This window comes from Haliotis cracherodii, unplaced genomic scaffold (assembly GCF_022045235.1).
Source record: "Haliotis cracherodii isolate W230 unplaced genomic scaffold, xgHalCrac1.p SCAF_9, whole genome shotgun sequence".
Taxonomy (NCBI): domain Eukaryota; kingdom Metazoa; phylum Mollusca; class Gastropoda; order Lepetellida; family Haliotidae; genus Haliotis; species Haliotis cracherodii.
The window spans coordinates 42,949,012-42,976,264 of record NW_027266343.1 but is presented as its reverse complement, the minus strand read 5'-3'; the positions used below and the strand labels follow the sequence as shown (position 1 = coordinate 42,976,264).

Sequence of the window (27,253 nt, the reverse complement as noted above, 5' to 3'; positions counted from 1 at the left end):
TGTTGACTTTGCCAACACTTTTCTTGCTGCAGCCTATCATTGTGGAGAATGTCTCCAACTTCAAGAAGACGTTGGCTGTGTATCCCCGGTTCAAGCCAGCCCTGGATGTAACCATCCCAACCAACCACAACCTCTCTATTACTTCCTAACACACGGGTCGCAGATCATCAGGATATTTCAGGGCAGGATTTAGTTTTGATTTTAATTATTGGGATTTTTAACTGCCCCTATTGGTGGAACATACTGCTATGACCATGTTGCCTCAGTCTTTGCTGAGTGCAAAGTGGAAAAATACTTGTTATGACCTTAATCCAGAAAGCCATCATAGGACTATGACTGTAACTCACACATGTCGTGCTGACACCATCCAGGAGTCACCACACAAAGTTGTTTCCACAAGAGGATTGTAATTTCCACACTATAACATAGATTTACAACTGTAGCACTTCGGTCATTGTTGGAACATCCTTGGGGCCTGTTCCACAAAGCATTCGTAATGTTGAGATGATCGTAACTCCCATACTGTAACGCAGGTTTACAACAATTGTAGCACTTCGATCATTGGTGGAGCAACCTTAGGCCCCCTTCTACAAAGCATTCGTAATGTTGAGACGATCGTAACTCCCATACTGTAACATAGGTTTACAACAATTGAAGCACTTTGGTCATTGTTGGAACATCCTTGGGGCCTGTTCCACAAAGCATTCGTAATGTTGAGACGATCGTAACTCCCATACTGTAGCGTAGGTTTACAACAATTGTAGCACTTCGGTCATTGTTGGAGCAACCTTAGGTCCCCTTCTACAAAGCCGGTCATAGTGGTGAGAAGATCGTAACTCCTATACTTTAACATAGGCTTACAACAGTTGTAGTGTTAGGAGTGCTTAGTGGAAGAGGGTCCCTGGCCTCAGCACCATCTTGAGAAAGTCATTACTGTAGAGACGTAGGCCTTGACTTTCACCACACCAAGTTGTTGCTGGTGTGAGAAAGTTGTATAACAGAAATATTTGGAGGTCCTTCTAGGGTTATTGCCCACCCCAACAAATGTCAAATTTCCTGGCTGCACTACGATAATAATATAACCACGGTTGTAGAATGATGAACATTTAGCTGTATAAACACTGTGATGTTCAAGCTGTGATGATCTCATGATATTCTGAAAATACCCACCTATAAGAAGTCATAATTGATGTTTTTGGATGAAGTGATGTTTATGTGTATGTTTTTATTTGTCAAATTTATTATCAAGAAGCAATGAAGTGTAACTTCTTTTTTATCCTGATGATTGCTGATAGTGATCATGTGTGGTGTGTGGTGTTCCTATCTGCCATTACATATTAATGGTAAAAAGTTATGCAACACAATTATTTTTAACCATATGAATGTATGTAGTACCTCATCACCAATCCTTCATTTTCTTTGGGGTGTTCTCATGGACAAAGTTGACAGAACCTGTGTACAAAGTTATGTCCCTTAGCTATTACCAGGATCTGCTGGTTGTGAGTTTGAATCCTGGATGCACATGCTGTGGTCAGCGATAGAGCATGTCTTTCACAAAGTATCATAAAATATGGAGGTCAGACCTGACTGCACCCTTTCCCTATGTGTTATATGATATGGTGTGGAGAAAGGGTGTGGTCAGTCTTCTCACATACCTCGATAATACCTCAATCAGGAACCATATTGCATTTTGTAAATGTATTAGAAAGTGGTAATTTTATCAACGTAAATTACACCCTAGACTAGTTTCACAATCATAGCACTCTGCAAATAGGGCTGGGATGGGTAACTCGGGTATTCGGAGCGGGTGGGTCCTGAGTAGGACCCGGGTACCCACAGGACTACCCGGACCCATGGTTAGTCACGTGATATTTTGTTTGATGTCAAAAACTCACTATAGCTCAGTGGTTACACCACAAGTCGCTAATGTTCGCATTTCTTTCTGACTTGTATATGGCTGAGTAAAGATAAAGCTTCAGTCAACTTCAGTGTACTGATCGTTTGATACATGTATCTAAATAGACTTGGCCAGGGCTGTGATAAAACAATTCCCAATCTGCCATTTTGTTCCCAACTCTTGAGACCTGCAGTGGGTACCCGGGTAGGGTCGGGTAGTAGGGGATCGGGTACCCGGGTAGGGCCGGGTAATAGGGGGTCGGGTACCCGGGTAGGGCCAGGTAATAGGGGATCGGGTACCCGGGTAGGGCCAGGTAATAGGGGGTCGGGTACCCGGGTAGGGCCGGGTAATAGGGGGTCGGGTACCCGGGTAGGGCCAGGTAATAGGGGGTCAGGTACCCAGGTAGGGCCAGGTAATAGAGGATCGGGTACCCAGGTAGGGCCAGGTAATAGGGGATCGGGTACCCAGGTAGGGCCAGGTAATAGGGGATCGGGTACCCGGGTAGGGCCAGGTAATAGGGGATCGGGTACCCGGATAGGGCCAGGTAATAGGGGATCGGGTACCCGGGTAGGGCCAGGTAATAGGGGATCGGGTACCCGGATAGGGCCAGGTAATAGGGGATCGGGTACCCGGGTAGGGCCAGGTAATAGGGGATCGGGTACCCGGGTAGGGCCAGGTAATAGGGGGTCGGGTACCCGGATAGGGCCAGGTAATAGGGGATCGGGTACCCTGGTAGGGCCAGGTAATAGGGGATCGGGTACCCGGGTAGGGCCAGGTAATAGGGGATCGGGTACCCGGGTAGGGCCAGGTAATAGGGGATTGGGTACCCGGGTAGGGCCAGGTAATAGGGGGTCGGGTACCCGGATAGGGCCAGGTAATAGGGGATCGGGTACCCGGATAGGGCCAGGTAATAGGGGATCGGGTACCCGGGTAGGGCCAGGTAATAGGGGATCGGGTACCCGGGTAGGGCCAGGTAATAGGGGGTCGGGTACCCGGATAGGGCCAGGTAATAGGGGATCGGGTACCCTGGTAGGGCCAGGTAATAGGGGATCGGGTACCCGGGTAGTAAAGTCCCAGCCCTAACTGTAAGCATGGGAATTACAGCAGTCACAGTGCTATGATTGCTACAAAACTGGGCCTTGGACATGATGCAAGCATGGATATTATATATTTGGGATGGGTTTGAGTTTGAGTGTCTAGCTTTTTTGTCCCAGATATGGAATCAGGGAACCATGTATAAAGTTAACAGAACTGATTCAGGAAATGTTTTACATTTTAGAAATTTTAGGTCAACAGACCATAAACAAAGTAAAAATACACCTGCCTAAACAAGCACTTACACTTGTGCTTTAGGGAGCTGTATGATGCTGCTACAGTCTGCAGGAAACACTAGCAGATGTAAGTGTAACAGTAAAATCTAACCATTGTTAGTTAGACACAGATTGTTGATTGGACGTGTTGTTGGTGAATTTAAGGTCCATCTATGACCTTTGATATTATGAAACTGTGTCCACATGATTGATTTTATGAATTTTCTTCTTGTATAAAGTAACACACCACTATCTACTGGGTACTGTGACTTTTCCATGGCATTAACTACTGTGATAATCTGCGATGAAGGACCCTGACAGAATCCACTGATGGAAACCATGTTTCTGGCAGCATGCTCTAACCAAATTAATGGTGTAGTTCAAGAACCGTGTAGCCACTGATTTTTTATGATTATAAACAAATATATATTCAAGAAACTCTATATTGTGAAACCTGTTTAATCTGACCACTTCGGAATTGAATTCCCACTGAATTGTCCGGATTTGACTGAATTGTCTGGATTGGAGATAATTGTCTGGATTGGACCATTGTCCTTTTGTATATGTAGCACTCAACTTTTGATTAGGATACGGAAATATTCCATACTTGCTACATATATTTATTATAAATAATCACATTGATGAATCAATAAATAAAAGGAATACCTTTGTGAAAATTGAGTAGAACCTAGTGACATAGTGACATTCTCAACTGTACTTTTTGTAAAAACAAAGATTCCAGACTAGGTGTGATATTTCACTTATATTGTTAACTGTTTTATTGGATATTGTATGTCTGCGCATGTGGCAGATTGAAACATGGGTGTACTGATCCTATGCCAGTGAACAGGGTCATCCGAGAAGTTCCTACTCAACAGTGACCACAGATGGTATAGACTTGCTGGTTGATACTCACTGAGGGGCCGAGCCGCTGATTTTATCATATACTTTCATGTCATCGGAACAAAACCTTGTTATTAATTATATTTTTATATTTCAATAAAATTTTAGCAAACAGGATTTTATTGTTGTGTTTTTACAAATTATGATTTATAGGGGAGGTAGAGGTGAGATGTTATCGTTTGTCATGGATCCTTTACCCCACACTTCCCCTGGGGTGAAAAGTGGACTGTGTGGGGATGTTATTGTTAAAACTCTCCTCTGAGGTTTTGGTTGATAGTGTAAAACCCCAAGGTCAAAACCTGGAGCTTGAGGTTTAAAGTTTTCAACCAAACCCTCAGAGTAGTGTTTTATTTAACTTATGAACCATCTAGATGCAAGAAATGCCATAAAGAATAAGGAAACATCTTACATCGGGATACCTTACAGTGAGACAATACAATAGTCGTGGTATAAACCAATGCCAGCTAGCCAGAAGAAGACCAGGTGACAGACTGAAGTTAGTCACGTGTAAGATTGGACACGTTTTCATCACCCGGTGACTCAGTGGGAATACTGTTAGTGTCATGGTGTATGAAGAGGCAGGTTTGATTGATGTCATGGAATTTTCATGTGAAAGAAAGTGTGACTTTCAGCCAGTCAAAAATTAATTCACACAATTCAGCTGTAAAACCTTGGTCTTTAAATTCAAATTAAACTCTTCTCAGCAGGTTTTACAATTCCGATGTAAAACCTTGGTCTTTCATTTCAAATTAAACTCTTCTTAGCAGGTTTTACAATTCCGATGAACAACCTCTCAGCAGGTCTCTCTTGAGAGTAGTTCCTCTTACTGTGAGATAGCAAGATACCTACTATAGGCAACTCGTGAACATCTTCAGCAACCCATGCTTGTTGTAAAAGACGACTAACAAGATCATGTGTTCAGGCTTGCTGACTTGATCCAGGGTAGAATTGGTCTTCAGCAACCCACCCTTGCCTTAACTATGTTTGTCCTAAGAAGAGACTTACGGGATGGTGGTCAGGCTCGCTGACTCCGTTGATGCATGTCATCGTATCCCAATTGCGTGGAACGATGCTCATGCTGTCAATCATTGTATTGTCTGGTCCAGACTCGATTATTTACAGACCGCAGTCATATAGCTGGAATACTGCAGCGTTAAACAACAAACAACAAAACTCAGACTCAGGGGAGTAAGGAAAGGTCAACTCTTCGAAATATTTTTTTTCTAAAGAAGTCGTGTAATGAACTTGATAATGCCCATATAACAACAGAAGCCTCAACTGAGTCCTTGACTAACTAGGGCTTCATTTGAACACCCCCTCATATCATTCCCGCATTGCTTGAGCTTCACTGAAACTATAGCTGCACTTACTTGATTGTTTAGGCAACCCTGGAATATTCGGAAACATTGAATCTGAATTCACACAGACCAGTTCCTATACAGTTTTGGAAGGAAGTTATGTAGAAACAACTTTCTAAGCATATATTTTAGACCCTATAATATTTTTGATCGATGCATTGCTACGTTAAGCGATACTGTACACTCCCTGAAACACCCAAAGAGAAATGAAAAAGTATGCACCTATAATTTGTACGTCAGAAGTACGCATCTGAGATCTTTAAAACAAGCTTTGGTTCCAGCCTGACACCATTTGCCTGAAGAGCACAAGATGCGTGTATATCTGAAAGTGACTTGTCATATATATTTTTCTTTTCTAAAGTTGCAATCTTAGATTGGTGGTTAAAAAGTAACCAAGGAAACGTGCAAACACTATTTTACGTAATGTTGATCACGACAGGTTCATAAAAAAAAAAATGTTTTAATTTTACTAATCCATTGCGACGGGTTACTGGAAATATGTAACGAAAATATGTTGTTTTGAGAGGAAAACACCGCCCTCGTTTACATTGCGAATGTTAAGCGTGTGGGTGTGATTAGGACAAACGCTCGATGCCAGAGGCTACCGGCTGTGTACTTGAAGTACTTTTCACAATTTTTAAACAAGTAGGTCTATTATTTTCTATTTCCCGATGGAGCACGGGTGGCTCTGTGATCTAAGGCGCTGCGGGTTGCTGTGAAGAGGAGCATCCGTTCAGAGTGACAGTAAAAGATGATCTAGGGTTCGAATGTTTTAGGTTTGTGAGCACCAGACCAGTGCTTCACCACAGTGGTAAACCTCAAAGACCTGCATAACTTTGGCCTTTCCTCCCACATACAGCCGGCCAGCCGAGATATAACTAAAACACTGTTCAAAGCGGCGTTAAACCAAACACTCCTATCTCCTAAGCGGGTGCGGGTTGAATTCCTCAGACGAGACAGGCTCCACTGGTCGTTGGCTCGAATCCCATATTCGCCTCGTTCATGAAACATTGTCTGTCAATAACATACCCAGTTGTTGATTTCACAAATAAGTAAACGTCTAATACCAGCATCACTTTGGGATTCACTCCAGACTAGGGTGGCCCAGTCGTCCAAGGCGCCGCAATTCGCTGTGCAGAGTTGCGTCTCTTTTGCACGCCAGAAACCTACGATTGTTGTTCGAATCCCGGTTCGGTCCGATTATGTTTCTAGCTTTGTCAACACCATACCCGTGATCTTGTGTTTTACCAAAGTGGTAAAAGTCTAAGACATGCACACTTCGGGCTTCCCTCCCACATTACGCTGACACGCCATGATATAACTGGAATACTGTTTAAAGCAGCGCTGAACACAACTCAATCACTCATTGAATTGTCTTGACAGATGTACTCTATTTTATTCTTTTGACAAAAACATTGCTGAACATGAAATAATGAAACTTTGTCGTTGAGGAGAATTTTTGTATTTAAATGTGCGGTATCGGAATCCGCCTCCTAGACCAGCCGCCTCCAGAATAGTGGACTCTTACAGGTATCAATAGTGTCCCTATCTAAGAGGTGGGGGTTATTTTTATAATGAAATTGGTAGGGAGAAGACACAAAGGACGGAGTAGAGAATAATGATAGGGTACATTGCAGTCAGGAGAGAGTGAGCATCAATAATGGTACGGATATTCTTTTGTCGTGAGTTCGTTATTATAAAATGTCCTCTTGTTACAGAACTGTAAAGGGCAAAACTTTGTCATTATTGTGTCGGCGACTCTATCAATATCTTCATAGATAAGTAAAATATAGAGCTAGGCAGTTGGATAATCCATATGTAAGAAATATGCTATTAATAACGTTCATTACAGTATTTGAAAGGGATATTCAGACATAACTGTCGACATACATATATACGTCATGTCTGGATAAGTGGATGTACATTTACAATTTAATATAACAGATGCATTGCTTCCTCGCTCAAACTTATATATTCGTGGAAAATAAAAACATCGGAAATTTCTAAATGAATGTCTTGCGTATTTATTGTTTGATAGCCATTTTACAAATTTATGGATAAAGTGTCTATTTTGTCATCCGTCAACTTGTAAGAAATGCCTATCAAACAAATCATCCGTCGACTACGTGGAGACGTGGCAGTCCTTGCTTCACAAAGGTATAATGATATACACCAAAACGTCGTCATTACAGTAAAACAGGGGAGTTGTTGTCCATAAATTGTGTCAAAAATGTCTTGCGTAGTTTGTAAAAGGCGAAATTTCCAGTAGTGTAGACCCGCTTTGTAGAAGCGGATCTGGGATTTGTGCAGCATGAGAACAGTCTATGTTGTCTGTATATATAGAACAGGGAGAAACAGTATCACAGGGCTCTGAAAGTTATCAAAACATATTTTGGCAAATAGTAAATGAGTGAGTTTCGTTTTTAACGCCGATATAAACAGTATTTCCTCAACCTAATAGTCGGGCCGGGTCGGGCCAAGACGGATCAACGTTATTATTGGCTAATGACTCCATTATCGACGACCACACCTACATATTATTGATGCAACAGACACACATAATGAACAATTTCAAACCCAAAACGTGCAGAATAATAAAGTTATTGCGAGTAAATCACTACAAATCAGAGAGTCGCACATTTCGTTTCATTATTCTGCTATCCGGCCCGGGCCGACTTTTCATGGCCCGACTTCTAGGCAATCCCCTCATGACGCGTCAACTGGATGTGTGAGCAACGCCCGAAGTGATGCAGGTTTGACGTCCACCACTATTGTCGAAACCCACGAGCAGGGGTATGGCGCCCTCCCGGTGAGCGGAAGGTCCGTTAAAAGATGGTACTTGTTGTTAAAACAAGGACTGGTTGGCTCGGAGTCAGTATACTCTGTCTGAGTGGGATATTCGTATTAAACTGCGGCATGGTATCTCAGTGAGCTAGCACTACAAATAGGCATCAGTCCGAACTAGTACAAGCAGCCACACACACACACACGTGCACGCACGCACGCACGCACGCACACACTCACACGTGCATGCTATATAAGTGCAATAATCTTGGACGTGACGTTAAACCCAATTTCACCTCACCTCACCTGTTTTTTTACGAAGTCAATTTTTCACACTATCTTATGTGTGATTACAGTTTTTATTTTCTCCCTGTTATCTGTTGCTAGGCAACCAATAAAAATGTTTCGATCCAGGGACTGTATTTCACACACAGACCGCCGTCATATAGATGGAATATTGCTGACAGCGGCGTTAAACAACCAACCAACCAACCAACCAACCAACCAACTTGTGTGTTTGGTCCTCGTTTTTGAGTAACTAGTCCTTGCACTATGGCTAGAAAACAAGGCTCACTACTCTGTGAAATATTGATTTTCAATTATGGTTTACGAAATCGATCATCAGATTTATCCCTAAATGATGCAATGCACAATTTCATCCTTGTATCCATATGGGATTCAGAGAATCTGATGTCTGACGGACGGTCGGGGTCCATACCCCGCCCTAATTTGAGGTAGGGACAATGGTCAGCGTAGATCTTGGACCAAGGTTTCTGGTACGCCCAAGATCTTGGCGAGGACGCAACACTTCATTCCCTAATATTTGCTCTCAGACTGGAAACTGATGCATTTCCAATGTTCTATAAGTGCCACAGAAAGCAGAGAGACCTTAATAAATCTATTGCATATCAAACATATTCACTAACTTAAAGGACGGTGAACCTTTCAACATAGTTCCACGAGCACATTATAAAAAAAAATAGGTGAGTGAGTGAGTGAGATGGGTTTAACGCCGCGTTTAACATTATTCCAGTTATATCACGGCGTGTCAGCTTAATGTGGGAGGAAAGCCCGAAGTGATGCAGGTCTTGGACGTTTACCACTTCGGTGAAACCCACGAGCACGGGTATGGTGCTGACAAATCTAGAAACATAATCGGGGCGAACTGGGATTCGAACCCACAATCATAGGTTTCTGGCATGCCCAAGGGACGGAACTCTGCACAGCGAATCGCTGCGCCTTAGACGACTGGGCCACCCGTGTCCCCTCAAATAAATAGGGCTAGCGTTAGATTTGTCGACTTGGTGGAGGACACATGAATGATCAAACGTGTTCTTGCTAGGAAACACACACCCGCGTTGAAGGCGGACACTTGTCGACGCGAAGTCTGATGTTCAAACACTCATATCGCCACATCGCTCTACTATCAGACGTGTATATTCACAAATATTGGCAAGGCTATTTTAACACAATGACTAGTATTATTTTAAATAATTTTAATACTTTGAGGTTTATGTTATTAATAAAGGAAAATTGCGACTGATAGCTTAAATCTTTATGCCACACATTGTCCAGCTGAATGCTAAAGGTAGCTTGATGACAGAAATGGTGCATGTGCACTCATGATTCCGTTTTAGTTTACGGTTTGGAGTATAATGTGTTAAACGTCCATATTATTAAGATCCCACTCCTATTGACAAAATTGAAACATACCTTTCGCATTGGGGGGCGGGCACTTCCGTTCTTGGAAGTAAGCACTCTCGAACACGTTTACACGGGGTGAACCAGAAACTCAATGAACCTATTTTATAAGCTCATTTAAACTTTGGACAAGGCCCCTAAGCTTATGATAAGGAAGGAAGTTTTTTTTGTCAAAAGTTAAAAAATAGACACGGGGCTCCAGAAATGGTTGGACGGCCTGGGGGTGCCGGTTTTAATATGTCGGACCCAAGGCCATCGCGTGGGAACAATTTGTAAATCTAATTCTTGGTCTTCCTAGTGGCGACATGATACAGAGGCTGCTTAAGGTGATATACAATCGTGTTTATTCTCTTCAAATGGAACTGGTATTTCCAGAGGGAAATTGTGTTTGATTTAATTTGTCTCATGACATGCTCCTGGTTTTTATTCTATAGCTATAAATATTATGCATCTGTCGGATTTGTTTTGTAATGTGTTCTTTTCTGTGAAATTAACATTAAACATCAATTCAGATATCTGCCGCCGTGATTTGTTTAACGCAGCCAAGTGATTAAAGCTTGCATTCAACACGCCGGCGGTTATGTAGTCTTGTGGTTGCAGCGTTCGCTCGTCACGCCGAAGGTCCGGGTTCAGTTCCTCAAATGGGTTAAAGCCTATTTCTGGTACACCCCGCCGTGATGTTGCTGGTGTATTGCTAACGACGGCGTAAAACCATACTCACTCGTTCACGACGCCGTGACGTCTCTCTACGAAATATTGCTGGAATGTTGCTCCAAATGGCGTAAAACCATATTACTCGCTCGTTCACCCCGCTGTGACGTCTCCCCACGCTACATGGCTAGAATATTGATGACAGCGTCGAAAACCATATGACTCACTCAGATGTCTTTATGATACAGTAAACTACGGATATAACGAACTTAAAGGGACCACTAAGTTTAGTTCGTTATAACCGTAGTTCGTTATAAGCATATATACATCATAACTACAGCAAATAGTCGGGACAAAAAAGTAAGTTCGCTATATCCGTCAGTTCGTTAAAAGCGTGTTCGTTATAAACGTAGTTTACTGTACTTCCTTGTTTGTTTAACTCATGTATATGGACTAATTGACAGAGGAATAGTGTTTTGTGTGTTTGTTATTTAACGCCTCACGCAACAATATTCCAGCTACATGTAAATGACGGCGGCCTGTAAATAATTAAGGGATGAAACAAGGACTGTTCACCTGGCCACCCAATTCATTAAGTAGCCTCTTATGAACAGCCTAGTAGACCGCCTCCGAGGTCTAGTGGTAGAGCGTCCGCCCGGAGAGCGGAAGGTCCGGGGTTCGATCTTCGGCCGCGTCATACCAAAAGACGTTAAAAGATGGTGCTTGTTGTTACCCTGTCTGGCGCTCGGCATTAAGGGGCTAAAACATGGACTGGTCGGCTCGGAGTCAGTATACTCTGTCTGAGTGGGATATTCATGTTAAGCTGCGGCATTGTATCTCAGTGAGCTAGCATTATAAATCGGCATCAGTCCGGACTAGTACTAGCAGCCACACACACACACACACACGTACATGCACGTCGCTATATAAATGCGATAATCTTGGACGCGACGTTAAACCCCATTTCACCTCACCTCTTTTCTTCTCATCTCACCTCAGGTCCCCATTAAGCTAAAGCGCCGTGATGTACAGTGTTAAGAGCATAAACATAACTAACTAACACTAACGACAAGCAATGTACGAAAATAAAACAGGTGATTTCATGTTAAATCACAATTTTATTATCCTTTAAACGTTGTATATTCACAGGTATAAATTACTTTGTTTCATGTAGGGAACTCAGTTAGATCCATTAAATGTCCATCCATTAAAATTTGGCAACATATGTTGTACGACCCGTATATTGACTGATATGATGGAGCCAGGAAGCTGTGTATGTCCATACTCGTATCTTAGTCCATACTGAAAGAACAATAATAAACAATTGGCATCATGAAACTAGTCAATCCTTTCAAACTTAGTTACTTAAACCAGGCTGTTTTCCCTGTCTGTCTGTCCTGGCTGTTTTTATTTCTTGCTTTAAATGTTTTGTGTTAAATATCCTGGTCGGTAGGTGGAAACTATAATAAAAAAAGATATTAGATATTTTGTCTTGTTCTACAAAACGTTAGCTGAATATGTGGATATGGGTGCAGTGTTAGTTAGGCATGTCTCGTCGTTTGACCTTCTGTGACCTGTTGTCTTGCACTTTAACCTGTTCCATGCACAATTTTTGGTTAAAGCGTCACTGGGGGCTAAGTCCTGGCTGTAGGGTGGGTGATTTAACTGTACAGCCGAGACCTAGCCCCCAGAGACTATTTCCTGTTCCGGCAACTGAAATCTGCCCTACGTGGAAGACGCTTCCAGGATGACGAGGACATATAGGTTGCCACAGATGCGTGGTTAGAGGGCCAATCTGCAGATTTCTACAAAAGTGGTATTAAAAGCCCGAAGGACAAATGGAATAAGTGTTCTGAGGAGAACGGAGATTATATTGAAAATAAAAGTGAAAAAGATATTCTGCGACTTGGTCTTATATTGAAGTTGCAAAACTTATTGAACGCCGCTCGTATAATAATTAAACGGCTAATTAAAGTATAACATTTACGTTTAAATAAATAAATTAAACCTACTTCATTTCACAAATAAAGAACAGCTCCTGCTTGCATGGTATCTCATCCCAGATAAACTTTGGCTTGGGAGTGACAGCGAGGCAATGACCATGAACTTTCATCATGGCTTCCGGTTCTTCCCTATTCCAGTTCCGGTAGCCAACACGCTTACCACTCGTCATCCAAACCCATTCGTTCTCATTGATGATGTCCGTGGCGCCGATCCACAAAGAGCCTTCAGAAATCTCATCTGAAATCATACGAAACTATTTAACATGGCGTCAACACAGAGAATGACGTATACATGCCCAAGATATAGTCGGAATCGTACAATCGGCACTGCTTTATGCTGATATTTCTATTTGATATAGAAAGGGTTTTGTCGCTTTATTTACAGAAGTCATGGCCCGACAAACCAGGGGGACATATCTTGTAATGGTCAAAGATCCACGCATACTGTTCAGTTAACATAACACACATTCAACAAGGTTATTCTTTGTAAATTCTCGACCCCTTTTATAATTTTTTCTCAAGACAAACCAAGGGAACTTATGAATATTTTCTTACCTGAAATTCCTACGACCCGATTTTAGTCTGGACGTTTGAATATTTTTTACAAATGTATTAGGTGCATTTGAATTAGCTGAGCCTTGAAGTGACTGAATTCGACAGTTTCACTTTTCTGTTCAATGCCCTGATATTAAGCTTAAAAGACTGCATTTGTTCGTTGTCCATTTTGTAAACATTCTTAAATATTTGTTGCAGAACACTTATTAGGAGTATCAACAGACCGTACAATGAATAAATAAGTCAAAGCAAAATCTATTCCAACCCACTTTCAACAAAGTCGATTCTCTCTAGGATGAACTGTTCCTCCCATGGCGAGTCTATTTCCAGCAGGTGCGCATCCATGACATCACACATCACCTGTAGCATATGTGAGAGATCAAGTTCAATATTTCTCACAAAGTATCTTGAATAGGAACAAAACATGAACATAAATATACATTCTTGGTCTACAGTGACAGTGACGTAAGGCAACTATATAGGCTGTTTATCGCCGCAATCAGCAATATACATCTACACTCTTCAAAAACGCAAAAGATCTTTTGTAAATTTATTGTACCTAGTAAAGTCGATATAGTCAATATTGTAGATACAAATAGGAAATTTTGGAGCTCGATAGTCACATGTAGTTGTACAAAGACATTGAAAACTGTTCATTGTCACGTCTCATACGGCCACAATGTAGCGCTGAATTTAGTATATCGTGTGACCGCCCCGGGCAGCAATCACGGCTCTGCATCTCCTATATTGTCAGATCGCTCAGCCCACCAAAGAATAAAAAAACTATCAAAGAATGTTCAGAGCTCTGGAACAATATCAATGAAAATTCGGACTATATCTCCAAGTATTTTACAGTATTGTTCTATAGTTTTTTGAATATTTGTCTTCCAAAAGTCTCAAGTGCACATATTGTGCACATTTTTAACGTGAAGGTTGTATATGATTTAGCTTGTTTCTAAGATAACGACAAGGAATAAAGAGACACACCATTCTGGATTGTATTGTCGAGAACACAAACTTTGCTTGTGAAGAGAAAGTTTCGTTTTGACTAGACAGGAAAACAGACAACAAATTCAGCCTCTGTGAGGGTGTGGTGGGGGTAACGTGGCTAAAGAAGCACATTTTTTCGTTAAACTTGTCATTGTAAAATACATGCTCAACTGACTTAATCTCTTTTTGATCATTATTTTAACAATATATTTTCTTTTTTCATTAATTTTACTTGTTTAACTGACTGTTTGATTGTATTTCCTGGAATGGCATTTATCTTATTTGTATTATACTGTTGTATTTTCAGTTGTATTAAAATATATACACATTCTTAACCAAGAATGCACCCACTGACACTTTGATGGTTTAGTAGAATAAGACGTATTTGGAAAAATGGGGGAAATGCATCAACCACAATCTTTGTCGCTCATTTGTCAAATTTGGAAATTTCCTCCACATGTCAACCATAAAACGTTTTGAAAGATTTAAGGCCTTGAACGTTGTAATCTTGATTAAACAACTCTTGTATGACGCTCTTTGAAACCTTCGTAGAAAGAGCATGCTCGATTGTACCTCAAAAGAAAGGTATTCGCGCAGCATTAATGGAAGTATATGTCCTGTTTTCAAATCAACTCTAAATAAATTATAGCCAACCAGATTGCGCTCAGATTCACTTAAATCTGTTTCTTGAAGATTATTGTCAAAACTATATTGGTATGAATGAAAATAGTCAACATACAGACACTTATGATAATAACAATAATGTAAATTCAAACAGTCAACGCCAGAGAATATTTTCTAAAACCGATACCATATCTAAATAAGCAAAATAGGGATGACATGATATGAATGGACCACTGATAACTGCGTCATTTCAAACAACGCGTGATTCAGATCAAACAATTTTCTAACGCAGACCATCCCCGTTCTTGAATTCAATTTAAGAGTTTTTTGTTTCTTTAGAACAAAATTCACCCCCTAAAAAAGGAAACCGCATCAGCTGTGTTGACAAGGGTGTTATCTGCTTGGCAATATTTTTGCTTTTGGTGCGGAATAATCCGGACGTCAATATTTACAAAGCAAGCGGCAAACATCTTATGACTGAAACGAGCTAATAATAAACAAGAAAAACTATTGGAGGACATTCGAAGGCTGGGGAATATAATAACACAACTTAGTCGCAGCTTGAAACATTTTAACAAAACTTCTTAAGAGATTACTTTGGCTTCTGGGGCGTGAAAAAACTGTATGTGTTCAGAGATTCTGACTGCGCAATAATATGGCATACATTTAAAACCCATTTGTTTGATGGGATAGACAACGTGACACTTTCAGATAACCAGAGATGTTATTTAGAGTTGACTGTTAACAAACAATGTCCTCAAGACGTTCCTTGTCAACCAGATAACTCAGGTTCGTCAGGGTACTTTGGTGTGTTTATCAAACACTTAAACCAAGATCACAAGCGTCTTTTCTATCATGTGATTATACAATAGAAGAGTTGCAACACGAATGCTAAAATGTCATGTTTGAACCCACATTTTTTGTTTACCAATTGTAATCTAATTGTTTTATCGTGTTCACATCAACAGATGCAAGGTTTTAGTTTTCTGTACGGTTTTAACAGGCTGGCAGTGTATTGCAGTATATTAGCCATTGTCTGATGGCAGTTTATCGTTGAAAAGTTAAAATGTTGGTAGTATCAATCCCCTGCACTATTGATATTATCGATAAAAGTAATAAAATCATAACGAATAAATACTGATAATAAATACAAACCGTCAGAGATTTACCAGTCTAGATTATTAGGTTTCATTGAGCGTAAAAGGCAAAATAGCGTTGAAAATTATAGTAACTTATTTTACGGTTTATTCTTGTTAAAAATATCCGCGTTTGATATCTTTAAATGACATCTGAGGCAGTTGTATATGTGAAGAAAGTGTTGAATTAGGGAATTCAGTATATGATTTTGATGTGCGGCTTTTCTGTACGAAAGCTACCGAACCCGCCAGTGAAGAAACGTGTGGATATCCCTTCGTTTATAACGAAACCAGATATGCTCATTAACACATTTTCTAGCTTCCCAAAGAACCTAGACACTTGTGTGTTTGTGAGGGTATGATATCAGTTATTCTGCATTAGTTTCAGAGAAATCAGTGGTCGCCCCTGATGTTTAGATCGAGACCTATATATTAAACGTGTCATTGTTTTACGATACCTTTGCTTCTGGCCACGACGCCTGCCAGTTGACGAACTTGTAACATTTGCCACCATAAGCGATGAACCCGCTCGGACATCTCACGTTGAAACAATCTGGAAGATGTTCACGGAAAGGAAACGTGTCATTTATATGTATTCATTCAAAATGATAAGTACACGTATTTATTTGCAAAGATCTGCCAGAAGATACCTAGTCGACGATGACGATGCTTCGTTCTTAGCTCCCTTACTCTGAGTGCGTTTGGGGGGCACGGGTGGCCCAGTCGTATAAGGCGCAGCGATTCGCTGTGCAGAGTTGCGTCCCTTGGGCATGCCAGAAACCTATGTTTATGGGTTCGAATCCCGGTTCGCCCCGATTATGTTTCTAGGTTTGTCAGCGCCATACCCGTGCTCGTGGGTTTCACCGAAGTGGTAAACGTCTTAGACCTGCATCACTTCTGGCTTTCCTCCCACATTAAGCTGACACGCCGTGATATAACTGGAATACTGTTAAAAGCGGCGTAAAACCCAACTCACTCACTCACTCACTTAGTGCGTTTGCCTTCAAACGCCGCTTTCAATATTTCCTCTTTTTACGCAGGGCTTCAAACACTGTATCAGTGAGGGGGGTGGGGGGTGGGGGTGGGGGGTGGGGGGGGGGGGGGGGGGGGGGGGGGGGGGGGGTCGAACCCGGGCCTGCAGCGTAACGACCTAAGGCATAAACCGCTATACCCCACTATCTGCCTCATCTTTCAAGTAAAATATGTTTTCCATGAACACCAATCTTTCAAGCAAAATATGTTTTCCTTAATGTCAGAAATAATGACATGTTAGTACAATAAGGCACCCTCCGAAATACACCTGCCATGACAACATATTAAAAGCAAACCTCATCACAATTTAAACAACTCATTTAAAAAGCCATCTTAAATCTGCGGCTTTCGCCATGCGTGCAGTTCAACGTTAGACTCACGCCAATCGTAGCGTTAACGCCGGGATTTGAACCTTCACAATATCGGTTTAATACTTACATGCCTGTACAAAGAACATTAGAAAAAACACGATGTTCATTTTGGCCTCCATGCTTCCCCCAAATTACTCCTGCTTCTCCGGCCTGTTCATGTCAAACATTTAAAGACAATATAATCCCGTTTTTTCTCCTCCGTACCACGTGACAACGTGGATTAGCAATCACGTTTTGCTATTCGCGTTGGCCTCCATACTTCCTCAAAATGATTCTTACCCTTCCAGCCTGTTTATGACAAACATTTATAAACAACATAATCCCCATTCTTCTGCTCCCTATCACGTGACAACGCGGATTAGCAATCACGTGATGCAAGCGATTATTCGAGGATGTTCACTACGCTAAGAAAACACGGGAAGCCCTTAGCGGTATTAGCAGGGCTGCGATAATAACATGATGGGTTAAAGGGTTAACACCATCACTGAACACTGAGCATTGATGTTTAAAGTCTGACCTATGGGTCAAAGTTCAAAGACATAAAATCTATGTCGTGGTTACGTGTGGAGGACATGTAAGCTTTATACCTGAATAAAATAATAAAGCTTTCTTATTCGAGCCGACAATCTTACGATTTGTCGTAAAATAGTTCTGCAATGCGTACAAGCCGCAGGAAGTGGGAACGTGCCGATCGGCCATGGTAAAGATTCGCAAACGTCTTGTGCAAATGACAACTGTGAATTCATCCTTTCATGTTTTTCACAAAGCTGATATACGGCAACACGGGGGCATTGTTTGGAAGTTGATTGTTGAAGATCTAATGCATATAGGCATCCTTGTCGACGTCACGTGATCAGTCTTCCACACTTTCCAGCTCTTATTCGTGGCATTTTCGTCCCTATTCGCGTCATTTATATAAATGGTTCACCCACCGAGGCATGTAATCTCTTCTTACCGTGTTTATAATTAATATTTCCTTGAGAAACATTTCACTTTATACTTGTGGGATTCCCTTTTATCGTAAGAGCTCAGCTATGAGTGAGTGAGTGAGTTGGGTTACACGTCGCTTTTGCCATATCCCAGCCATATCACAGCGGGGAACACCAGAAATTGGATTCACACATTTGACCCATTACATCGTGACTACACTATCATATGGTTGGTTCCTTAAAGGAATGAACGAGCTGTACCCAGAGTGGAAGACCTACATTATCACGAAACCTACATATAACACAATGTATATATATATATACATTTGGCATACATTTGGAACACATTTGGCATAAATTTTGTAATACATTTGGTACACATTGTATATACATTTGGTAAACATGGGATATACATTCGGTATACATTAAGTATACATTTGGCATACATTTGGTATACATTTGGTACACTTTTGGCATACATTTGGTGTACATTTGGCATATATTGTATATACATTTGGTAAACATGGGATATACATTCGGTATACATTTGGTATACATTTGGCATACATTTGGTATACATTTGGCATACATTTGGCATACATTCGGTATACATTTGGTATACATTTGGCATACATTTGGTATACATTGGATATGTATTTTGTAAACATTGGATATACATTCGGTATACATTTGGTATACATGTGGTATTCATTATAAATACATTTGGTAAACATGGGATATACTTTTGGTATACACGTGGTATACATTATATATACATTTGGTATACGTTTGGTTAACATTGGATATACATTTGCTATACATTTGGTATACATGTGGTATACATTGTATATACATTTGGTATACATTTGGTAAACATTGTATATACATTTGGTAAACATTGGATATACATTCGGTATACATTAATTTTGGTATACATTTGGCATACATTTGGTAAACATTGGATATACATTTGGTATACACGTGGTATGCATTATATATACATTTGGTATACGTTTGGTAAACATTGGATATACATTCGGTATACATTTGGTATACATTTGGCAGACATTTGGTTTACATTTGGCAGATATTTGGTATGCATTTGGTATACCTACCACTACAACCACCACACTTACATTCCTTGAACGGATACCGCAAAATAAACGAATAAGCACTTTATAGGATTATAGGTATTTGATAACGTTTGTAATTTCATGGTCAAATCCAAGTTTTTAGTGTTTACTTTCATTTGCCTGGCAGTTTATTATCAGGAACGTCATAAACTGTGAGTGCCTACAGCGTGCATCCATAGTACCAAAGTGATGCATTTCAGTGTTTGTTAGCACTCTTCGCTGCCCTTTTGAAAATGGCACAATTATATTGCGTGGACAGGAGACAAGTGAGATGCTTGTCATTCGGGGCGACTAATATGGCGCATTATTGGCAAACATGGCTGACGATGATGGTTTTGGTGGATGACGAACCTAAGACAACACAAACGGGGACCAATGCTCACACTAATGCCAATATTCAGAACATTTCTCTGAATGGCAACCATATAATTGCATTTGGCATTTGGTGGTGAAACATTAATTGAAAAGCTCAGGTTAATACAAGTAGATTGTACGATTCCGTCTGTATCATGTGCATTGTTTTATAAATAAACACACGTTGGAACTTATGATAAAGTCAAAATGGCGCAAGGAATGAAGTTTTTCATGTAAAATGTGTCTTTCCGTGGAAATTGAATAAAAGGAACATGCTTTAAAGGACCGAAGTAATTGAGAAATGCATGATGCAGTCAGAATCGTAGAAAGGACGTCAATGGACAATTTACACCAATTTACATTTCATTGTGGCTAGAATTTGAAATAATTCTTCAAGCACTGTAATATCAACACATCGGCTACAAATAACCATGCCGGGGTCACAAGATCTCGGCTAGGGTTAACTGGGACCATCATTATTTCCTGTGACGAATGCTGCTTATTTATATGTTCCATGTCTCCTTGTGGCATGGATGTACTTTGTCCCTCTTTCACGTACCTTGAGGGCATTTGCATGTTCTCTCTTCCTCCTGAAACCAAAATAAAACATTTCCCTCCACATCTACTTCTGTTATTGACAAGTTTCCGTGAACCTCGAGATGGCATTGACCGTGTTCCAGGCCACCAGGCTCCTGCCACATGTCACACCAAAGATTTGATTTAGGTTGCACACATCGTGCCCATGTGGGAAAGTGGAGTATGAAAAGAGCACACTCCGGCGTCTCCGAGGTTCCGTGTATAGTAGGAAGAGAACACTGTAACTTTCTCGCAGGTTCTAAGTTACAGTTGCGAAGGAAACACTCCGCCGTCTCTAATGTTCTAAGTTATAGTTGAGAAGGGAACACTTCATCGTTGCTCGGCTTCTAAGTTATACATAAGCTTTTATTCCTCCAAAGGAGAGTACAATACGCAGGGCAAAATATTGAAGAAAAAAAATATTTAGGGGACTAGATACATGTTATTTTAAAGTTCAGGAGTTGATGCGAATGCATAGTTTATTGTATCTTCTTCTGGCAGAGGAAGTGGAGGTCTGCACGAGAGCAGAGGACACACAAGATCAGTGTACACACACGAGCACACACTGTGATAAGTGGGTCACTGATGTCAGCATTACACAAGACACAGGTGCCCTTTTCTTTCCCTGGTCTCCAGCAAGCACACAGATTCACAATTAGTCTGCAAAGGGGCTTCATCAAGGGAAATAGTTTGGCAATCTGCCATGCAAAGTGAAGCTGAATTTCAGGATGGATTTTTTTAAAGTGTTTTAGGTCTGGATCAGCAGCTATTAGGGAAGAGAACACTGTACCTTTCTCTCAGGTTCTAAGTTACAGTGGGGAAGGGAACACCCCACCGTCTCCCAGGCTCCAAGTATAGTGGCAAAAGAACATTGTACCGTCTCCCAGGCTCCAAGTACAGCGGGGAGGAGAACACTTCTTCGTCGCTCAGATGCTACGTTATAGTGGGGAAAGTGAACACTCTACCGACTCTCAGGTTCCAAACAAGTGGGAAGGGAACACCCCACCAGGCTCCAAGTATAGTGGAAAGAGAATACTCCATCGTCTCTCAGGTTCTAAGTTACAGTAGGGAAGGGAACACTCCATCTTCTCACCGGTTCTAAGTTATATTGGGGAAGGGAACACTTCATCGTCGCTCGGCTTCTAAGTTATGGTGGGAAGAGAACACTGTACCGTCTCTCAGGTTCTAAGTTACAGTGGGGAAAGTGAACACTCCATCGTCTCTCAGGTTCTAAGTTACAGTGGGGAAGGGAACATTCCATCGTCTGTCAGGTTCTAAGTTACAGTAGGGAAGGGAACACTCCGTCGTCTCTCAGGTTCTAAGTTACAGTGGGGAAGGGAACACTCCATCGTCTCTCAGGTTCTAAGTTACAGTGGAGAAGGGAACATTCAATCGTCTCTCAGGTTCTAAGTTACAGTGGGGAAGGGAACACTCCATCGTCCCTCAGGTTCTTTGTTACAGCGGGGAAGGGAACATTCCATCGTCTCTCAGGTTCAAAGTTACAGTGGGGAAGGGAACAATCCATAGTCTCTCAGGTTTTAAGTTACAGTAGGGAAGGGAACACTCCATCGTCGCCCGTATTCCAGCAACTAACAGCTTCACAACATTTGATGTACAATCGGGCTTTTTCTTTGAAGAATTCTATGAGCTTCATACGACGAAGTTGTTTGATGAAGGTTACAACATTCAAGGCCTTAGTAAATGTTTTATGGTGCAGGACATTTCTGAATTTGGAACAAAAATGATGTTCAATTTAGTTCCTATTTTGACTTGACTTTTTCGGGTAAACACTTGACTTGCCTTTGCATGGGTTTGTGGCGGTTGCCTCCGGTGGGAAAGAATACGCCAACCTTTCGCAAACACCTGGTATTATTACTATTTGATAGTGATTCATAAACACATGCACACGATCTAGTCGCCAAAGGACAATCAATTCTACTTTTAGCAGATATTTCTCATGATTATGGAATAGTTTTAACAAAGAAGTGCTGTTCCGCGTACATGTTTACGACTGATAGTAAGGGAACAAATAGAAAGGAAATGATACTCATTTTTAATATCTGTTATCTTACATATTTTGCATTTCCTTGTTTTCTATACATTTCAACATGCCTTCCTCTTTCGGCTAAATGTCTATGGCGACTGCGTCTGAATTGGAAATTGGGAATCTTGCTATACGGAATGTATGCAAACTAGGTTGTGATGTGGAGATATTCGACATATCCTTGAAACAGTTAATGGTTTTGCAGATGCTATTTGACGGATGTATCCTTAGTAGGTTTAGGTTCTGCATGATACCAAGACATTCTGGAGCTTTCATTGCCGCTTGTTTTACATGTTAAACTGAAATGAGTCGATGACAGCAACTCCAAAATAGGTGTTGCTGGAACGACCTCTATAGGGTTGCTTTGGAAACGGGTGCCACCGGGTTTGGCAGGATACGCTCACCTTTTCGCGAACACCTATCACCACTATACATACTGATACATAAACACGTGATATAGTTGCAAATGAACAATGGTTGTGTTGCTTTTATTTACATATACCAAATAAGGCAGTGTACAGGATGGTGCCATGGCAAATATTACGGGAAAAGTGTTTCACATTTGATTTGTAAATAGCCAGTGAGAACTTGAAAGGACTTCCTCTCCCGTGTCCCTTTATCCCTCTCTCCCCCCTCTCTCCCTCTCTCTCTCTCTCTCTCTCTCTCTCTCTCTCTCTCTCTCTCTCTCTGTGACGTTTCCATCTTTATCTCCTTCCCGAGGATTCATGTAATGACATACAGGATATGTTATGTTCACAGGAATATCATCAATTGACGTCAACGAAAGTGCGATAATGTTTGTCACACTCTTTCAAACATGAATGTATAAACGTCATTACAACTTGTGACCAATTTGTGAGTCACCTTGCTTAAAAACACTAATTTACTTTATCATCGTATCAAACACATTTTATGATAATAAAAAAATATCGTTGTGCACTCATGATCATCCCATCTAGATAGCACAGCAACTTAAGGAGGTCTTTGCCAAGGGTACCTTGGCACTGGAATAATTAACACCCATTCTTTCAGACAGACTAACATTATCGTGACATGTCTTTTTTATATTTTGAAACGGAGCCCTTGGCCTTAGGTATACGAATATAGACTAAGTACTGTTTTGACAAAACCAAACTAAACACTCCCTAAAAAGCAATATTTATTTTCTTCTCAAAGTGACCCAAAGGACAAATGTTGAAGCAGACATGTTTAAAATGATGACATTAAAGTATGTTGTCCCGGCAGATGTAAATGTCTGATCAGCTGACTCCTGTGTGACCGACACCAATCAACCAAAGTTTCGCAACTGTCAGACAGAACCCGTTCTTTGGCATACAGTTGCGTTAAGATTAGAAGTAACTTTAGGTCGTCATGAAATCTTGAAGAAAATGCTTAACAAGAAAGCCTTGAACTACCCAGCTTCTAGGACTATCTCGTCCTGTAAAGAGATATTAGCCCGATGACAGTTGTAACTTATGCCTAACCTCATAATGCTCAACAGGAAGCTCACCTTGAGGGCTGTCGATGGACTCGGATCAGGCCCTAGTCTAAACACATTTTGTCCTCCTGTGGAATCGAGTGAAAGCATAATTTCCTCCTGTTGATTCGAGACAAAGTTTTTTTCGCTGTTTAATCTAGGAACGCATACTTCCCCCCTGTTGAGGCGAGGGAGAGTAGTTTGTCGCCTGTTTATTCTAGGAACGCATACTTTCCTCCTGTTGAGGCGAGGGAGAGTAGTTTATCTCCGGTTTAATCAAGGAACGCATACTTCCCTCCTGTTGAGGCGAGGGAGAGTAGTTTGTCTCCTGTTTACTCTAGGAACGCATACTTCCCTCCTGTTGAGGCGAGGGAAAGTAGTTTGTTGCCTGTTTGATCTAGGAACGCATACTTCCCTCCTGTTGAGGCGAGGGAGAGTAGTTTGTCGCCTGTTTAATCTAGGAACGCATACTTCCCTCCTGTTGAGGCGAGGGAGAGTAGTTTGTCGCCTGTTTGATCTAGGAAAGTATACTTTACTCCTGTTGATTCGAGGCAAAGTTTTTTTTTCTGCTGTTTAATCTAGGAACGCATACTTTCCTCCTGTTGATTCGAGGCAAACTTTTTTTCTGCTGTTTAATCTAGGAACGCATACTTCTCTCCTGTTGAGGCAAGGGAGAGTAGTTTGTCTCCTGTTTAATCTAGGAACGCATACTTTCCTCCTGTTGAGGCGAGGGAGAGTAGTTTGTCTCCTGTTTAATCTAGGAACGCATACTTCTCTCCTATTGAGGCGAGGGAGAGTAGTTTGTCTCCTGTTTAATCTAGGAACGCATACTTCTCTCCTGTTGAACGTATACAATCCTGGGCTGCTTGACAGGACGTGAACTGACCACTACTCAACTTCACTTTGTGTAGGTGACTTTGTTATTTTGTCTAGTGATTTATTTATCTATTACCTTTGTGACTGATTGTTGTCAGTGGCTGCTATCAACTTGTAATGATCTGATATCATTGTTTTTGATGTAATACTAGTAAATAATAATGAAGTGATTTATTTCGTTTGTTGATTGTTTCCGTATTTTGATGGTACAAAATTAATGCTCATAAAATTAATACGACCTTCCGTCACTCGCATTTTTCGCATTAATATTCTGCTCGCATTAATTTCCTGTTTTACAGTACTTCCCTCCTGTTGAGGCGAGGGAAATTATTTTTTCTCCTGTTTAATCGAATGAAGGATACTTTCCTCCTGTTGATTCGAGGGAGAGTTTCTTTTCTCCTGTTTAATCGAGGAAAGTATACTTTTGTCCTGTATTTGTTCTTCCTGCGGAATCGGAGAAAGAATACTTTCCTCCAGTGGAGTCAAAGGAAGGTTTACATTTCTCCTGTTCTTCTCGCTGAGGACCAGTCAAGCGTTCTGACGGCCTCGGCATGCACTGATACTATATGTTATGTGTACAACACGTTGATATTAGAACATACATGAAAGTCTCCCTCAGTTGTTTATACAATCGATGACGTGGTAACGGAACGGCCTGTAGCCCATTTACACCGTAGAGCGTACGTAAAATGACGCTAAGTGTCCCATAAACGATACGGCACTTAACCTTACTCATAATGGACTAAGAGGTACTAAGATATCTGTTCATAGCATTAAGATAGACTGGTGATTCAATCAACTTGTTGAAAGAATGGGTGAATCAGTCAACTTGTACATAGACTGTGTGAATCAGTCAACTTGTAGATAGACTGGGTGAATCAGTCAACTTGTAGATACACTTGGTTAATCAGTCAACTTGTAGATACACTTGGTTAATCAGTCAACTTGTACATAGACTGGGCGATTCAGTCAACTTGTAGATAGACTGGATGAGTCAGTCAACTTGTAGATAGACTAGGCGATTCAGTCAACTTTTCCATATACTGGGCGATTAAGTCAACTTGCAGATACACTTGGTGAATCAGTGAAACATGGTGATAAACTTGGTGAATCAGTCAACTTGTAGATGGACTGGGCGATTCAGTCAAGGTGCAGATAAACCTGGTTAATCAGTCAACTTGCAGATAGATTAGATTAATCAGTCAACTTTTGATAAACATGGTTAATCAGTCAATTTGTATATAGACTGGGCGATTCAGTCAGCTTGTAGATAGACTGGGTGAATCAGTCAACTTGTAGATAGACATGGTTAATCGGTCAACTCGTAGATAGACATGGTTAATCAGTCAATTTGTACATAGACTGGGCGATTCTGTCAACTTGTATATGGACCGTGTGAATCAGTCAACTTGTAGATAGACATGGTTAGTCAGTCAACTTGTAGATACACTTGGTTAATCAGTCAACTTGTAGATAGACTGGGTGAATCAGTCAACTTGTAGATAGACATGGTTTATCAGTCAACTTGTACATAGACTAGGCGATTCAGTCAACTTGAAGATAGTCTGGGTTAATCAGTCAACTTGTAAATAGACTGGATGAATCAGTCAACTTGTACATAGACTGTGTGATTCAGTCAATTTGTAGATGGACTGGGTGATTCAGTCAACTTGTAGATAGACTGGGTGAATCAGTCAACTTGTAGATAAACTTGGTTAATCAGTCAACTTGTACATAGACTGGGTGATTCAGTCAACTTGTAGATACACTTGGTTAATCAGTCAACTTGTAGATAAACTTGGTTAATCAGTCAACTTGTACATAGACTGGGTGAATCAGTCAACTTGTGGATAAACTTGGTTAATCAGTCAATTTGTACATAGACTGGGCGATTCTGTCAACTTGTAGATAGACATAGTTAGTCAGTCAACTTGTAGATAAACTTGGTTAATCAGTCAACTTGTACATAGACTGGGTGATTCAGTCAACTTGTAGATACACTTGATTAATCAGTCAACTTGTAGATAGACTGGGTGAATCAGTCAACTTGTAGATAGACATGGTTAATCAGTCAACTTGTACATAGACTAGGCGATTCAGTCAACTTATAGATAGTCTGGGTGAATAAGTCAACTTGTAAATAGACTGGATGAATCAGTCAACTTGTACATAGACTGTGTGATTCAGTCAATTTGTAGATGGACTGGGTGATTCAGTCAACTTGTAGATAGACTGGGTGAATCAGTCAACTTGTAGAAAGACTGGGTGAATCAGTCAACCTGTAGATAAACATGGTTAATCAGTCAACTTGTCCATGGACTGGGCGATTCTGTCAACTTGTAGATACACTTGGTTAATCAGTCAACTTGTAGATAGACTGGGTGAATCAGTCAGCTTGTAGATAGACATGGTTAATCAGTCAACTTGTACATAGACTGGGCGATTCAGTCAACTTTTAGATAGTCTGGGTGAATCAGTCAACTTGTAGATAGACTGGATGGATCAGTCAACTTGTACATAGACTGGGTGATTGAGTCAACTTGTAGATG

The 27,253-nt window shown here is 40.9% G+C and overlaps 2 protein-coding genes across 2 annotated transcripts in view; one reads left to right on the top strand and one right to left on the bottom strand.

Annotated features, from left to right (window-relative positions):
- The window catches only part of LOC139452508 (insulin-degrading enzyme-like), a 39,782-nt gene extending 37,840 nt beyond the window's left edge, over nucleotides 1–1,942 (top strand). The window contains exon 29 of the mRNA XM_071234012.1: nucleotides 33–1,942. Within this exon, the coding sequence (XP_071090113.1) occupies nucleotides 33–149 (117 nt within the window). The 3' untranslated portion in view covers nucleotides 150–1,942. The remainder of the gene's footprint in view (nucleotides 1–32) is intronic.
- Nucleotides 1,943–11,810: 9,868 nt separating this feature from the next.
- On the bottom strand, nucleotides 11,811–17,548 carry LOC139453280 (ladderlectin-like). Its single transcript, XM_071234915.1, has 5 exons — nucleotides 17,383–17,548; nucleotides 16,371–16,465; nucleotides 13,432–13,522; nucleotides 12,617–12,845; nucleotides 11,811–11,906 (listed from the first exon to the last, which is right to left on the bottom strand). The coding sequence occupies exons 1-5, from the start codon at nucleotides 17,432–17,434 to the stop codon at nucleotides 11,897–11,899; spliced, it is 477 nt and encodes a 158-aa protein (XP_071091016.1). The 5' UTR covers nucleotides 17,435–17,548; the 3' UTR covers nucleotides 11,811–11,896.
- Nucleotides 17,549–27,253: the final 9,705 nt, after the last annotated feature.